The 16,844-nt window shown below is 35.6% G+C and overlaps 1 protein-coding gene across 3 annotated transcripts in view; it reads left to right on the top strand.

Moving 5' to 3' along the window:
* Positions 1–7,894, top strand: part of LOC149829548 (protein SHOU4-like) — a 36,006-nt gene extending 28,112 nt beyond the window's left edge. For all 3 annotated transcript variants that reach the window (XM_090016020.1, XM_090016019.1, XM_090016018.1), the window contains 2 exons: positions 6,709–6,917; positions 7,203–7,894. In XM_090016020.1, coding sequence (XP_089872146.1) covers positions 6,709–6,917; positions 7,203–7,416 — 423 coding nt within the window. In that variant the 3' untranslated portion in view covers positions 7,417–7,894. The remainder of the gene's footprint in view (positions 1–6,708; positions 6,918–7,202) is intronic.
* The last annotated feature ends 8,950 nt before the right edge of the window (positions 7,895–16,844 follow it).

Here is a 16,844-nt window from a genome sequence, read left to right as displayed (position 1 = left end):
TCCTAGCCCAGCCTTGATTCCATATGAAATAGATTTTTATCCATTTTTGTAGCCCAACCCAGTCCTACCCAGCCCTGACTGCAACAAATAGTTCGATTTGTCCATATGAAATAGATTTTTATTAATAATTGTAGCCATTTTTTATTTTATGTCAAATTTTTTTTTTTCGGGGACGCTACCCCCGAACCCTCAACTCTCACAAAAAATTTTTTTTTTTGCTACACCCTTGTTTGCCCCCCCCCACATGAATCCTAGCTACGCCACTGCACTGAATCCCTACAACTTGCTACTCATGAAACAAACCATTCACAAAGGTATGAATATCACTTTCACTTTGATGGATCAACAGTCTGAACACAAGAATGAATAGTGGATGAGACCTCGAGCGAATCGAAAGAGAGAGGTCGTCGGACGTTAGTGGAAGAGAGAGGAACATACCTGAACAGAGACATTGCCAACGTCGATCGAGGTCTTCGGATGTCAACAAAGGAGGAGGTCGCCGATCGTCAGAGGTAGTAGATCGGCGGAGGTCGTCGATCGTTGGAGGTCGCAGATCGTCGGTGGCCGAAAATGAGAGAGAGAGAGAGAGAGAGAGAGAGAGAGAGAGAGAGAGAGAGAGAGTCGGGTGAAAAAGCAAAACCCTGAGCCTTCGTTCTTAAGTTTTCATGATTTTTTTAAAATGTCTGTTTTGCCCTTATTCAGATTTTTTTTTAGTTTCTTGTTTTTCACGTGTCAATTTCGTTTTGAAAAAGGGTAAAATTGGTATTTCGTAAATGCATCCCCCTTTAAAGGGGGACGCGATTCCCTTTAAAGGGGGACATGTTTTCCTTTAAAGGGAAACGCGTCCCCCTTTAAAGGGGGACATGTTTTCCTTTAAAGGGAAACGCGTCCCCCTTTAAAGGGGGATGCGTTCCCCTATAAAGAGAAGTGCGTCCCCCTTTAAAGGGGGACGCACTTTCCTTTAAAGGGGGACACGTTTCTTCTTTTTTACGTGCGCTTCCCTGTGCGTTTCGGAAGCGCTGCGTTTCACGCTTCCCCTTATGCATATGCGTTTCCGGTAACTCTGGTTTTAACCAATCCCACTTAGATTCTTTTTAAAACTAAGTCACATTCAAAGCCTATTCTATCCATTTGACCCTAGACCTATCATCACCCACTTGGATCCGGTTGGTTCTAGTTGGACCCAAGTGCACCTTAAGATGGATCTTCCTGGTTTGACCCATGTGCTATATGAAGATCTACTTGGTTACATGCTACGCTAGCCATTGGATGATTGATTCGTCAGTTTGCACTTGTTTGGAGATTCTTCGGATCGTTTTGCACCGACACTAGTAGATTTGTGCCTTCCAGACGTTCCAGTGGTCCATTATTTCTTATAGTTAGAGCATAACTGGAAGCGTAAGCGGGATCAAGACTTGAGGTCAAGTCTTTCTCCAAATCGGGGAGAATTGTGCAGGAGCGGAGCTGAAGACCCAGGACCATAAAAGTCCATTTGGATCTAATTTATATTTTGGATTTTTATCGTTTGGTTCTTTGGATCGTTTAGTATTTGGTTCATTTGTAATAGATATTGGATTATGTATTGGATCCAATATCCAGGTTCCATCATATTAGGATAAGTTTTATCTTTTAGAGGGGTATCAGTTTAGGGAGCCTATTAAGATTAGAAATTTTCCCTTGTAAATATAAGGAAGATCTAGGTTCAGAGGCAGTCAAATTTAGAATTCAGCATTGAGATTGATTTTATTATTTCCACTTATTTTGATTTATTTCCTGTTTTGAGTTAATTCCTTGCAATTTTCCATTATTCTCAATAGTTTCCTTGAATTTTTAGTTTTATTTTTTGTTTTTCGAGATAATTCGTAGTTGGATAGTTTTATTGTAAATCGAGCTCTCAGTTTATCTCAGATGGTCAAAATAGTAGAAATAAATCAGAATCAACCCTTGGATTATACTTTTTTGTCATAAAAATGCAATCTTTTAGGGGTATATAGTGATACAAAGTTACAAACATGCTAAATGGTATTTTTGGATTTTTTCGTTTTTATTTTTAAATTCTGACCATACATATGTGATATACCTACTTGATTTTATAGGGATCAGCTCTTGGAACATTCAACTCTAACGAATGGGTGGGTTCTTATAAGGTTCGAAAAATCAACAGTCCAAAATCTTTTTAAATTTTCAAGGCTCAAAATATCAATTTTTTTATCGAAAACACATGATCCTGGTGTTGATTCCTAGTAACTGACCATGCCAAACACAACTATGGGGTCGGAATCATGAAGTAAGCACCAAAAAAGCCGAAAAACTCATTTAAAATCTCACTCTACAGACACACACACACACGTCATTTACCTTTTTTTTAATTATTTTTTTATGTCTTTTAGAATTTAAAACAATTTACTCTTGCATTTTTTCTTTATTGGATTTTTTCCATTCTGTGTTGTTAACTATGATCAAAACATGCTTTTATCATAAAACAAAAAATTCTGACGGAAACATCCTTTTGACTCTTTATTTATGTGTATTGGAAGATGATTTATTTTTTATTAGTAGCTTGTGTAACACTTATTTCCATACATATTGCATTAGGTTTTGAACATTATCACTGCCAAAATTCGACCATTGTGTATTAGAAGGTTATTAATTTATTTCAGTTTATTCATCATGATTTTAAATATTTTATGTCTTCAAGAGACCAAATGGGTAGGTGAGAAAGCTAAAGTGATAGAACCTTGGGGATATAAGATTTGGTATACAGGAATAAATAGGAATAGGAATGGAGTAGGGATTGTTATGAGTCGTCAGTTTATAGATAATGTAGTTGAGGTCCGTAGGAAGGGTGATAGAATTTTACTTATTAAATTAATATTAGGTACGGATATTATTAATATTATTAGTGTTTATGCACCTCAAGTAGGTTTAGATGATTCCATTAAGCATCAATTTTGGGAAGATTTAGATGGAGTAGTACAAGAGACATCTTATGGAGAAAAGCTTTTCATCGGCGGTGACCTTAATGGACATGTAGGCATTAGTAGGGATGGATTTGAGAATATCCATGGAGGCTATGGTATAGGAGAAAGAAATGAAAGTGGAGAAAGGATTTTAGATTTTTGTTTGTCCTATGATATGATCTTAGCAAACACTTGGTTTAGGAAGAGGGAGTCTCACCTAGTAACATTTAAAAGTGGGGTTAATACGAGTCAAATAAATTTTTTCCTACTTAGAAAGAGAGATAGGGGTTGTTGCATCGATTGTAAGGTTATACCAGGAGAAAGTGTAGCTACACAACATAGAGTCTTAATTTTAGATCTTAGAATTAGACAATGCCGCAAAAGGGATAGACATAGGATAGATCCTAGAATTAAGTGGTGGGCACTGAAAGGAGCTAAACAAGGAATGTTTGTAGAGCAGGTAGTTAAGGAAGTTGATTGGTGTCTCGAGGAGGATTCAGAATCAATGTGGAATAAGATAGCGGGTGGTATGAGAAAAGTAGCTAAGGAGGTATTGGGTGAGTCTAAAGGCGGTGCACCACTAGGTAAGGATACATCATGGTGGAACGAGGATGTCAAATTAGCTATTAAGGTTAAAAGAGAGTGTTATAGAAATCTAAGTAAGAGTCGTGATAATGAGAATTTGGAGAAGTATATGATAGCAAAGAAGGAAGCTAAAAAAGTTGTTCGAAATGCGAGGGCTAAGGTATATAAGGAGGTTTATGACAAGTTGGATACCAAAGAAGGCGAGAAGGATATTTATAGGCTTGCAAAGATGAGAGATAGGAAATCGAAGGATTTGGGTATGGTTAGATGTATCAAAGATGAAACGCAAAGGGTTTTAGTCAAAGATGAGGAGATTAAGGAGAGATGGAAAGATTATTTTGATAAGCTATTTAATGATAGTCATGCTCAAGATCTTGGAGACTTCTCCATTCCTTTTCATGAGATAAATCGTGACTTCATGCGCAAGATTCAAAAGAAAGAAATTGCAGAGGCTTTGAAGAAAATGAAATCAAGAAGGGCAGTTGGCCCAGATGGTATACCTATCGAGGCTTGGAAATGCTTGGGAGAGAAAGGTTTAGAATGGTTGACAAATCTTTTTAACTTGATTTGGCGAACAAATAAGATGCCTAATGAGTGGAGGAAGAGTACTTTGGTGCCTTTATATAAGAATAAGGGTGATATACAAGATTGCACAAACTATCGTGGTATAAAACTCATGAGTCATACTATGAAACTTTGGGAGAGGGTGATTGAGTCTAGGTTGAGGAAGGTTGTCATGATATCGGAGAATCAATTTGGTTTTATGCCTGAAAGATCAACTATGGAAGCTATACATCTTCTTAGACAACTTATTGAAAGATATAGAGAGAGGAACAAAGATTTGCATATGGTTTTTATTGATTTAGAGAAGGCATACGATAGAGTACCTAGGGACGTTCTCTGGTGGACAATGATGAAGAAAGGTGTTTCTCTCAAGTACATTAGTATAATTAAAGATATGTATGAAGGAGTAGTAATCAATGTCCGCACTTGTGGAGGGGTGACAACCAATTTTCCGATAACGGTTGGGTTACATCAAGGATCTGCTTTAAGCCCTTTCCTATTTGCGATAGTGATGGATGAACTTACGAGATCAATTCAAGAAAATGTACCGTGGTGTATGTTGTTTGCTGATGATATTGTTTTGATTGATGAGTCTAGAGCTGGGGTTAATGCTAAGTTAGAATTATGGAGACAGACATTGGAAGCTAGAGGTTTTAAGTTGAGTAAGAGTAAGACTGAATATATGGAATGTCGGTTTAGTAAGCAACGAAGTAGTGATGGGAGTGTAGTGAAGCTTGGTGAGCAAGATATACCGGTGAATGATTATTTCAAATATTTGGGATCCATCATTCAAAAGTATGGAGAAATTGATGGAGATGTAAATCATAGGATAAAGGTTGGGTGGATGAAATGGAAAAGTGCTACTGGAGTGCTGTGCGATCGTAGAATGCCATTGCGGTTGAAGGGAAAGTTTTATAGGACGACTATTAGACCCGCTTTACTATATGGTACGGAATGTTGGGCTGCCAAGAGACATCATATTCAAAAAACGAGTGTAGCTGAGATGCGGATGCTTAGATGGATGTGTGGAAATACAATAAAAGATAAGATTCGGAACGAAGAGATACGTAAGAAGGTAGGTGTTGCACCCATTGAAAATAAGATGCGAGAGAATCGTTTACGGTGGTTTGGACATATTCGGCGAAGGCCTAATGATGCTCCAGTTAGAAGGTTGGAGAAATGGGAAAATATATTAGTTAAAAGAGGTCGGGGTAGGCCTAGGAAGACTTGGATGGAGATGATAGGAAAGGATATGAATGCTTTGAACCTCACCGAGGACATGGCGTTGGATAGAAATGATTGGAGGAAAAGGATTCATGTGGAAGACCCAAAATGAATTTCTTTTTGGTTCATATCGCTGACCCCAATTGTTTTGGGATGAAGGCGTAGTTGTTGTTGTTGTTGTTATTCATCATGATTTTTGTAGCTTCTGTAAGTGCCACAGCCATACATATTTCGTACAGTGCATGTTGAATGTCATTACTTTGACTCTTTATTTGCGGGCATATTTTTTCCCATGTTTTTATCTGTCTTTTAAAATTTAAAACACTTTATTCTTTTGTTTATTCTTTATTGATTTTTGCCGTTCTACATTATTGCTGTGGCCAAAACATCAGTTTACTCTTTCATTGTCTGTATTAGAAGATGATTTCCTTGTATTCGTCATGATATTGGTAGTTTCTGTTACTTCTATAGCAGTACATATTTCGGAAGGTGCATTTTGAACATTGTCAGTTTGCCAAATTTTTTGTGGTGTCTGCAATTCTTTGAGCTTTATGTATTGGAGTGAGTTTGCAAATATTTGTTGGCCGATATAACATTTTGGGGTGAAAGGGACTCAAAATCCTGCAACTAAACCATCTTCATCCACATTTTAAAAAGAAAATGAATTGCCAGTCATTGTGGAAATTTACTGGTTAGATGCTGTACGGTTCCTGGTTATATATTTTCCTGTCTTAAATGCGCTGGCATGCTTCATAAGGTGGAGACTAGAAATTGTGATGTATGCACCTGCTTACTTTGTCTCCAACTAGCAATCTAATATGGAGTAACTTTTGTGATGGAGTTCTTTTGTCTTTGTTTTCTGTTAATGCAAATTTTTAGTTTCTCTCTCTTCTTTATAATCTGAGCAATGCTCTTCTTTGGAATTTTTTATGGTGTCCATAATTCTTTGAGCTCTTACACGTTGGAGCCAGCTTGCAAATATTCATTGTCCAGTATAATGTGTTGGGGTGAAAGTGGCTGAGAATTCCTGCAAATAAACCATTTGCATTAACATTTTAAAAAGAAAAGGCATTTCCAGTGATTGTGGAATTTTTACTGGTTAGATGCTTTACTGTTCCTGGAACAATATTTTTGTCTTAAATGCATGGCTTACTTAAAAAGGTGAAGACACTGGAAATTCTGTGGCATTCCCTTGCATATTTTGACTTGTACTAGCAATCTAGTACGGAGTAACTTTTATGTTCTTTTTCCTTCTTTTTTTTGTTAATTCTGATTTTTAGTTTCTGTCAACTTGTCCTTATAATCTGAGTAATGCTTTCTTTGGTTTTCAAGTTCTTTAGCCTCCTATTGGTACTTAACTGCTTCTTCTGGACAGAGACTTGTTACAGATTTCTATATAACTGATAGAATCTCTGGTTTGAGAGCCACAGTCAAAGCCGGATTTGGTTCCAAAGTTATTCCGTTGGTTGATGAATGTATGCTGGTTAACACTAAAAGCAAGAGCCAGCCCTTGTCACCATATCTGAAGAATTGGTTAGCAGAAAGAAACCTCACAAGTGGGGCATGCTTGTGCTTAGAGGAAGGGTAATGACTTCTGACCTGTGTAAAAATATCCCGTATCAAAATTGGCCACCAGAGTTGGATTGTACAGGGTCTGTCACCAAGTTCTCCTATATATTCAGTTGATTTAGACCAGTGCATTTGGTATTCCTTTCTATGTCTATTCCTTGGTGGTTTTGAAGCTAAAGCATGTTGTTTTATAAGTGATCGATCACATAATAGGTTTAATAAGTTTATTGATTTTGACTGCCAAGAAAAAAAACTTTTATGTTGCATTTCTTCATATTTCGGTATTAATATAATGGACAGGTACATAGAAGAAGGAAAGAGTGTAAGTGTAATGGGCGTTTTGCAAAGAAGTGATGATGGCGTTGCAATAGTTGAGCCACCAGAATCTATCTCTACTGGATGCCAATGGGGAAGGCTGCTATTTCCTCTGGACATAGATGGATTGATCTTCAGACCCACTGGAAGCAGTGATTCAGTAAATTGCATGTGCTTTGCAAGAGATTGTGCCAATTAATTGGCTGATGGACGAATATGCTGTCCTTTAAAGGAAAGACATTGATACAGATGCGTGTAGAAAAATTCATGAAGCCGACATTGCAGGTTCAAAACCCAATGGTATAGTTGTATAACTGGTAGGGGTCTTACCTAACCCCAGCTTGCCTTTCAAAAACAAAAAAGTTTCATGAAGCCTTTGTAGTGCTGGTTCCAAGATGGAATCATCAAATGTGTATCTGCTGTCCTGATATGTTTATCTGGTCTCTCAACAAGAAATGGTTCAAAGTGAATTGTAGTGCCTTTAGGTCTTTCAAATTAAAGGCTGTGGGAGACTTTGTTTACAGCTGATTGTGGCCTGAGTCATGCTGAGCAATGGAGCTGTGACACAGGCCAGGAGTTATATTTCCGTTGTATACTGGTGCACGTTCCTGCTTACAGATTGAACTTTTAGGGATATGTTGGTGTTAAATTATCTGGAAAATATGTTGATCAAAAAATTTCATAGCATTAAAAAATTATACTCTATACATGCTAGCACGCCGCTCACACACACATACACTTTCATTGAATTTGTTTTTACATGTCGCGGTCATGAAATAACAGTTTGATGAACGAGACTTGGTTGATTTGTCTAGGGCCAAGTTGATCATTTGTAGAAAGTCTCATATCATTAATTTTTTCTGTTTAGCTAGGCTGAGGGAAAATTCTGTTGGAAAAGTTTCAAAGTTAACTATTTTCTATGATGGGAATGTACATATATCACTTGCTCTTTGCAAAGATTTAGCTCATTTATTGTTTCTCATCGAAATACATTTAAAAAATGTTTAGTCTCATGTCTAAGAGGGAGAGAATTTTTTGGTATTTTAAAGTCTTATCTATTTGTAATACTTTGGAAACCCTTGTATCTTAGGGTGGCTTGCGTGCATTGATGCACAATACACATGAATAGATGTGCCACACACGTGTGCATAAGGGCCCTTTGACGGTGCACTTCGCTCGCGAGATACCTTTAAATGCACCTAGGTCTATTTTGATCGTGATGAGCTCACTTTGTCCTTTTGATCAATTCTACTTTGATTTTTAATTTTTCACATTGATTTGGCTTGTTTGAGAGTATTTTTTACGAAGCCTTGTGATTGGTGGACGGTTTTGGTTGTCCTTGATTGTTTGTCAAAGGTGGGTGAAGGTGAATGTTCATAGTCATTTTTGTTTATTTCATTTATAAAAACCTTCATTTTCATTCTTTTGATAATCAAAATTTTGAACTTTTCTTTCTTTTCTATCCTTTTGGCTCTCGTTTGGTTTGCAAGTTTGCATGTGGGAGAGGCTACCTTATCTTGTGAAGCAGTGACACTCTTGAGTTCAAGTTTAGTTGTATGTTGGGGATTCGGTCGTGCACAAACCCAATTCACATCTTGAGAAATCATGAAGCGGGGTGATTTAAGTTCTAAATATAGTGATTTTAAGAACATGCTTATAGGCTTGAGATCTCGGTTTTCAAAAACTCTATTTTTTGCCATTGTGTTATAATATTTTTTAGAACTTAATATGGCTTTCGATATCAAACTCCATCAATACACTGACCTATGACCTTAAGAAACTTGATCACTTTGATGTGACAAACTTCAAATAGTGGCAATCAAATGTTTCTTTGTTGTTCAAGTTGTATATTAACTATGTTTTCAAGAAATATTATCTTATTATTGATGCTAGAGAAGTCGGTATAGAAGAACAAAAGAAATATAAAGAGAAGTGGCAAACAAAAAACTACCGATGCAAATGACACATTCTAAACATTTAAGCCAATTCACTCTTAGACATGTATTTTTCTTTGAAATTGACTAAAGAGTTGTAGAATGCTCTCTAGTATAACATAGAAGATGCTAGTAATAAGAGGTTCCTTGTATATTATTGTGTTAATTTTCTTATTATTGATAATAAACTTATACTTACTCAAATTCATAAGATGCAATTATTAACTTATAAGATCAAGGGTGAATGTATATATTTTGATGATGATTTTCAAGTCACAATCATCATTGAAAAACTAATTGATTTTTGGACAGAATATATGAATCACCTTAAACATAAGAATGAAAAAATCACTTTACATAGCCTTTTTAAGGACATTTGAATTGAAGAAACCTGTCTTCATGACAAAAAAATTTGAGTTCTAAGGAGGTCTTGTCTAAAGTGAATATGATTAGTAACAAATGTGGAAAAATAATTAAATCCTAAAAGCCTAAGAATTTTATGGCAGGAAAAAAAGTAAATTAATGAAAAGAAAACCCATTGCTATGTACGTGGCAAGTTTGGATACAATGCTAGAGAATACAAAGATTGGAAGATAACTTAAAAGATACTTAAACGAGCTAGAGGAAATGCAGGTTGTTATAATTTTTGAAACCTTCATGGTGGCTATTGATAGTGATTGATACCTGAATAATGGAAGCATTGTTTCATGCATATTGTGTCCGAGATCCATTATTGGATCCAAAAGAATATAATTAAAAAGTATTGGGTAATTGGAGTTGGAGCCAAATGGATCCAACCTATGGATCCACCATCCACTTCCGACCCGGATCCACTTCCATAATCAGCCTAGATCCAAATTGGGATTTGGATCTCGAGTAGCGGGTCGCAGGGTTTGGACCCGGACCCGACTGAGTTATAATAAAAAGCAGGATTCAAGAATCGTGCTTGGGGCACGATTCTTGCAACTTAAGAGTTTCAAGAGGGGGTGTAACCGCTGGTCACCTCTCGTTAAAAGGGGATGAAGGGGGGTCTCGCTCCCTTCATTCTGAAGAATCTTTTCCCTCTACTGCTTGTGATTTCCCCTCTATTTCAGTTTCTCGCACGCCGGCATTGGCATCGTCGTCGGCAAGCCTCCTAACCACCTGCTGCCGCCGTCGCCAGCAACCAATGTCGTTGGCGACCTCCTTCTCACAGCGAGGAACCGACTTCGGAAAACCTCCTCTCGCTGCAACAACCTCCTCCCGTTGTCAGAAAAGGTAGGATTCTGATAGCTTTTCTTGTTGAGTATCGCATGAATTCAGGTGGGATGTGGGGGTTTTGACATTAAAAGAATGTAGATTTTCCTATTTTCCCCTTCTCTTGTAGCTATTTCGCGGATCGAGCATGGGGCTCGGGGTCTTCCCGATGGGGTTCTTGGCTATTTGGACTACTCTAGATCTGAAGAATACTTTATTCTTTCAGAAATTTTGTTTTGTATTTTCTTACAATTTTTTTCATCATATTGAAATGAATTCCATGATATGTTTTGTTTCACCTTGTTATCTGATTAGTTTTCTGTTTGTGAAAATATAATGGACTCACATTTGGAATGCTCATGTCCCGACATGTTTGGGGTATGCTTCTATGGTTACATTACCACATATTTCTGAATGGATTGTTTGGGCTTTGGTTATCCATGCTTGTGTAAGGCTGTCACTAATTAAGGTACATTTGTTTTGACAGCCCAAGGTGGTTGTTACACTCTAACCACACATCCTTATATTCGTCCTTTTTGGACAGTCGAATGTGTCTGTTTGAATTTTTGACAAATCGAGCATCTTTGGTTAATCTATTGCGCTGTATATGATTGTGGCTGATTGATGATTTACAGTTGTTTTAAGTCTAGGTTTAATTCATGAAAATTAGATTAAATCATTGAGTTGGAAATAAGACTGCAATAACTATTGTTTTATCAAGTGTTATTAATTTGGGTTCTGCAACATTGCTTATTCACATGCATGCTATTGGAAACATTTTATTCCATCTATGTATAACATGATGTATTGAGTTGTTTATAGTTACCCAGGCTTTGAAATCTTAAACTTGACTTTCGAAAACTTCTCAATGTTCCTAAATAGAAAAGATTGTTTCTAAAGCTCACATGTAATGCAAGTTGATCTTATACACAGAGTATCACATACATAATGCCCCAAACATAAAAACAATGTAAACACATGGTTTATATGATGATCTATTGACAGTTAAATACGTGAGTAATATGTTATTTTATGGATGGTATCAAATCTGAATTCCTATTATTTTGTTGACGATGATTAAATTTGATTATATGATATCTTGTGTTCTGTCATCAAACTGATTTGTTTTAGGTTGACTACTATCCAAGATAACTATATGTCATCTTATTGACTATATCAAATCTGTTTCAATGTTGAATTAATAACTGATATTAAATTTGAATACATATCTTTTCGTTACTTATTATCATGCATGATTTCGAGTTATTTTATTACCTATTATCAGACTTGAGTTCAAGGTTATTTTATTTCCCATCATCAGTATTGACTTCAAGTAGTTATGTTGGTTGTGATCAGATCTGAGTACATGTGATCAAGTATAATCTTATACAAGTTGTATGCATGATATTGTGTGAGATTAAATATGCTGCAGTCTAATAAGCCTCTTCCTCATAAATTCTTAAACTGCTTTTTGTCAGAAAATGTATGATTTGAATTGCTTGTATGCTGTCGGTGTTTGAGGAGTGAGGTTGTTATATTGGTTTCAATCATATGATGGGGCACTTAGTGACATATGGATATGTGCATTGCCTAAAGGGGCAATATGAATGGGTTACCTGATGCGGGTACTTGTGCTATTGACTTGTGTGCTATGTTAATAAGAGTGATGAAAACTTAATTGTAATTATTGTGTGCTTGACTGGTTTAAAAGCATCAGAGCACTCTGAGTGGGATTAAGAAATCGATGTGGAAAAAGGATATGGATGGTTTATATACCTTGGTAAAGTGACTAAGGTTGGGATCTACTGCTATGGTAGTAAGAGGAAGTTGGGAAAATGCCCTGAACTTCAGAACAATAATTAAACAATATAACCAGTTTTTGAGGCTTACCTTGGAGAGGGTAGGTGGTATAAAACTTCGAGGACTTGTGTTGTGTTTCGAGCGTGAAGCGGCTCGTTGGTCCCCGTCCTCGGAGTTAGGGACCAGGATTATCTATGTGTCCTAGGTGGTAGTTCCATGTTTTCTGCAGAAGTTAAGGATGCATCCTGTCTTGAGTTGAGCCCTTGGGAGATTCTCTTGGCTATCGGTCGCTCTCTTAGGGATTCAGTCTCAGTTAGAATGTTCGAGTTAATAAAATACTCTTGAATAATATACCCCCGAACGTTCTCTTCTGAGATGATCACCTGTGTCCGTGTGTACTCGCGGGATAAGATAATATAAACACTATTTAGAACAGTTAGGTATCACTGTGAGTGAAGTTACTAAAAAAATAATTTCATATTCTTTCAAACATGCTTTATATTCTGAGCTTCTGATGAAATGCAAATCCTGAAATGCGTAGATATGAGATAATTGAATTCATATTGTTACTGTTATATAAAAATTATGCATGTTACTGTTATTGTTGTTGCAAAATATACTTTACTTGTTTAATTATAGCTGTTGCATAATCTGCTTACTTGCTTAGATATATGTTTGTTATTGTTGTTGCATAGTCTGCTTTACGTGCTATTGTATATGCTAAAGATTCACACATGACACCCACATCACATACTAGATTCATGAAATACCTGCATTAAAAGTTACAAATTTCCTACTTAGACAATTGTAGTCTAATTCCTATAATTTTACTATTTTCAGGTGAATAATAGCATTTACGAGCGATTGCAGGATGAGAAATCAGATCGAGATTTTGGATTTACTATTTCAGGGATCGCTTGGGTTTATTGTAATTTAATTATTTATATCATTTAAAACTCTAATGTTAATTTTCATTGATAATGAAATGAAATAATTGTTTTGAATTTTCTCTCCACTGTAATGTTCTGAAATGCTTAACCCTATAGTATTTCTTGTTTCTGCTGTTATATATATATATATATATATATATATATATATATATATATATATATATATATATATATATATATATATATATAAATTCTTAAAAATATGGGTTAAAATTTCGGGGCATTACAGTGCATGTGGCAAATGACATGAACTTATTGAAGTCATATAAGATAGTAGGGAAGGGATATAATCTCTTTATGAAAAACTTTTCATTAACTAAAGTGCTACGCAAAGAGAGTGAAAATTAAGTTCACATTTGAAAAAGTCTTATGCTCTAGAAGCTCATAAGAACTTAATCTATGTAGATCTATTGCCTTAAAATGGTTAATTTTCTTATTATTGATGATAAACTTATACTTACTCAAATTCATGAGGTGCAAATATTGACTTATAAGATCAAAGGTGAATGTATGTATCTTGATGCTAATTTTCAAGTCACAATCAACATTGAAAAACTAATTGATTTCTAAAAAGAATATATGAATCACTTTAAACATAAGAATAAAAAAATCACTTTACAAAATCTTCTTAAAAACATCCGAATTAAGGAAACTCGTCTTCATGACAAAAAAAAATTGAGTTCTAAGGAGGTCTTCCCTAAAGTGAATATGATTAGTAACAAAGGTGACAAAATAATTAAATCCCAAAAAACCTAAGAATTTTATGGTAGGAAAAAAAGTAAATTAATGAAAAGAAAACCCACTACTATGTACGTGGCAAGTTTGGTTACTATGCTAGAGAATGCAAAGATTGAGAGATGACTTAAATGAGCTAGAGGAAATGCTGGTTATAACTTTTGAAACCTTCATGGTGGCTATTGATAGTGATTGATACCTAAATAATGAAAGCATTGTGCATGTGGCAAATGACAGAAACTTATTTAAGTCGTACAAGATAGTGGAGGAGAAATGTAATCTCTTTATGAAAAACTTTTCATTAACTAAAGTACTAGGCAAAGAGAGTGAAAATTAAGTTCACCTTCGAAAAGGTCCTATGCTCTAGAAGTTCATAAGAACTTAACCTATGTAGATCTATTGTCTTGAAATTGTTTCAAAAGTATGATTGAGTCTAGGATTGTAACTATGATAAAAAAAATTATAGGCAAAGGATTTACCATTGGTAGTATGTTCAAAATGAACACTTATGAATTTGTTTATTCTGTTCACATGGTTGACTCATATTTTCTTTGGCACTCACAATTAGAACACATTAATTCACATAACATTCATAATATGAATGATTTTTGACTTCTTCTTTACCATATCAAAATAAAATATAATCATATAAAAAATAACTATACTGTCCTTGCAAAATAGCGCACTTTTCAAAATACTTAAAACTTTGACAAAATCTTTTGCATATCCAAAATTTTGATTCTTGACTTTTTTAGGATATTTTTACCCATTCAAAAGTATAGCATGCTACTCACAACTCATACTTTTGAATCTCTCAAAAATGTGTGAACCGCTTACTAAAAAAATAACATAGATAGGAGGATATTCACAAATATAGTACGACCTTCACAATTTATACTTGTGAATGTCCCCAAAATATGTAAACCTCTTTTTACCAAAAAGATAAAAATAAAAATGACAGAGGACATTCGCAAATATAGTACGACCTTCGCAAGTCATACTTGCAAATGTCTCAAAAATGTGTGGACCTCATTTTATTAAATAATAAAGTTGCTCAGGCAGGAGGACATTCACAAATATAGTATAACCTTAGCAACTCATACTTGCGAATGTCCAAAAAATATGCGAACCTTCTTTTTACTAAAAACAAAACAGCACTGGTAGGAGGACATTCACAAGTATTCTGGATGTCCCCGGAATGTTGCTTAGTCCAATTCATCAATAGTTGTATAATTTATGTGGGCTACTGTTGAATGTGTTTGATGTTATGGATATTGAAGCTTTTTCCTCATAGCTACTAAAAACTTAGTAAAACATCGGAAGCTTGTTTTTCAAGAAGCCAAATTCAGAATTGTTTAACTACACTCTACTCTAATGCTTCTGAAACTTTATGAGAAATTCACATCTGGTTAATGGAAAGCACACTTCACGTAATATGAAAGTGAACTTCCTTGATATTGTAAATGTCTTTCTCATGTTAAAAAACTTGTACCTTGTTTAAAATTTATGTTTTTATTATAAAATCTATAAGGAATAATTTTGATGACATTACTTTAAATTCATGTTAAATGGAAAACAAAAGTTTTAATTACAGTTTTATATCATTTTCTACTCAATTTTATTGTTGTTTCTTGCTTCCTAAAAGTTTCAGTGCTTTATGTTGCACGCATTTGAGCATTTCTTAAAAACCTCGGTTCTCACTTCACGCTTCAAATCACTTCTTGCACCCACTTCTTACGCTAGTAACAATGATTTTTTTCCTGTCTTCACAAAACAATGAGAAGATGAGTACCAAACTTCATCAGATAGTCTGTCAGTGTGATTGGCCCATGACAATAGTGGGAAGAACACCTATGTGCGCTTAGAGTGTTATATGCCACACACCTACTTTCATGCTTGCTTGACTATATGCGCTTGGAGTACCAAACTTTATGTGTCTGATCTCTCTTTCTTGTGACACTCTACTTATATTCCTTTTTTTTCAGTTATTGACCGTGTCAAGGTGAGTTTCTCAGGAGACTACATCGATCCACACTGAAAGCAGCATAAGTCCCCACACTGGGCAGACAAAAGCATGTTGTGTTATCTGCAGAAAGAGGCTTTAGTAAAAGGAGATTCACACACTTTGGGGACATTTACAACCATGAGTTGCGAATGTCGTATTGTATAATGTCCTACATGTACCATTCTTTTTAGTAAAAAGTGGTTCACACATTTTGGAGACATTTGCAAGTATGAGTTGTGAAAGTCGTACTATATTTGTGAATGTCTTGCTTGTGCCATTTTTTTATCTTATTTAGTAAAAGGAGGTTCACACATTTTGGGAACATTCACAAGTATAAGTTGTGAACCTATGCTATGTTTGTGGAAGTGTAAAAATGTCTTGAAAAAGTTAAGAATCAAAATTTTGGATATACATGGTTTAGTGGTTTAATGGGTACATGCAACAATCTAGAATATTTTATAAAAATGAATGAATGTGTTGCACCACAGTCGAATAAAATGAATGCAGCATGATCGACGATCAGTAAGGTACCTTGAACCCGGCCGCTTTTAGTGAGTTGTTTGGCCGTGGTGGCATAAACATGATCTGCCACTGCTTGCCTTTGTGGCTAGCACTGTTGGTACTCGGGTCATACTCGGGTCATTGTTGGGGTCTAGATCCACCAATATTTTTGGTTCGTTCTTTAGTTTCTCTTTATCGCCATTTCTTAATGTGGTGGTCTGTCTTGCCATAATATAAACAACCACAAGTTATCTATCGACAAGACTATCCCACATAGTCTTTATTGCATTTTTGGCATATCCTAGTCAGTTGTTATTGAGGTTGTCACAACATAACCTAAGGTCTCTACCTTTTTACAAGAGGAACGAACCTCCTCCCTTCAAACTGCTTATTAGGCTAGCTCTTCTGGCCTTCGGGCTGGGGTACTAGTCTGATTGACTGGTACTTTTGCAATTCTTCACTGTCT

The sequence above is a fragment of the Nuphar pumila genome, chromosome 8 (genome assembly GCF_984573655.1).
Source record: "Nuphar pumila chromosome 8, dmNupPumi1.hap1.1, whole genome shotgun sequence".
Taxonomy (NCBI): Eukaryota; Viridiplantae; Streptophyta; class Magnoliopsida; order Nymphaeales; family Nymphaeaceae; genus Nuphar; species Nuphar pumila.
The sequence above is the reverse complement of the archived record's forward strand: the minus strand, read 5'-3'. Positions and strand labels throughout refer to the sequence as shown.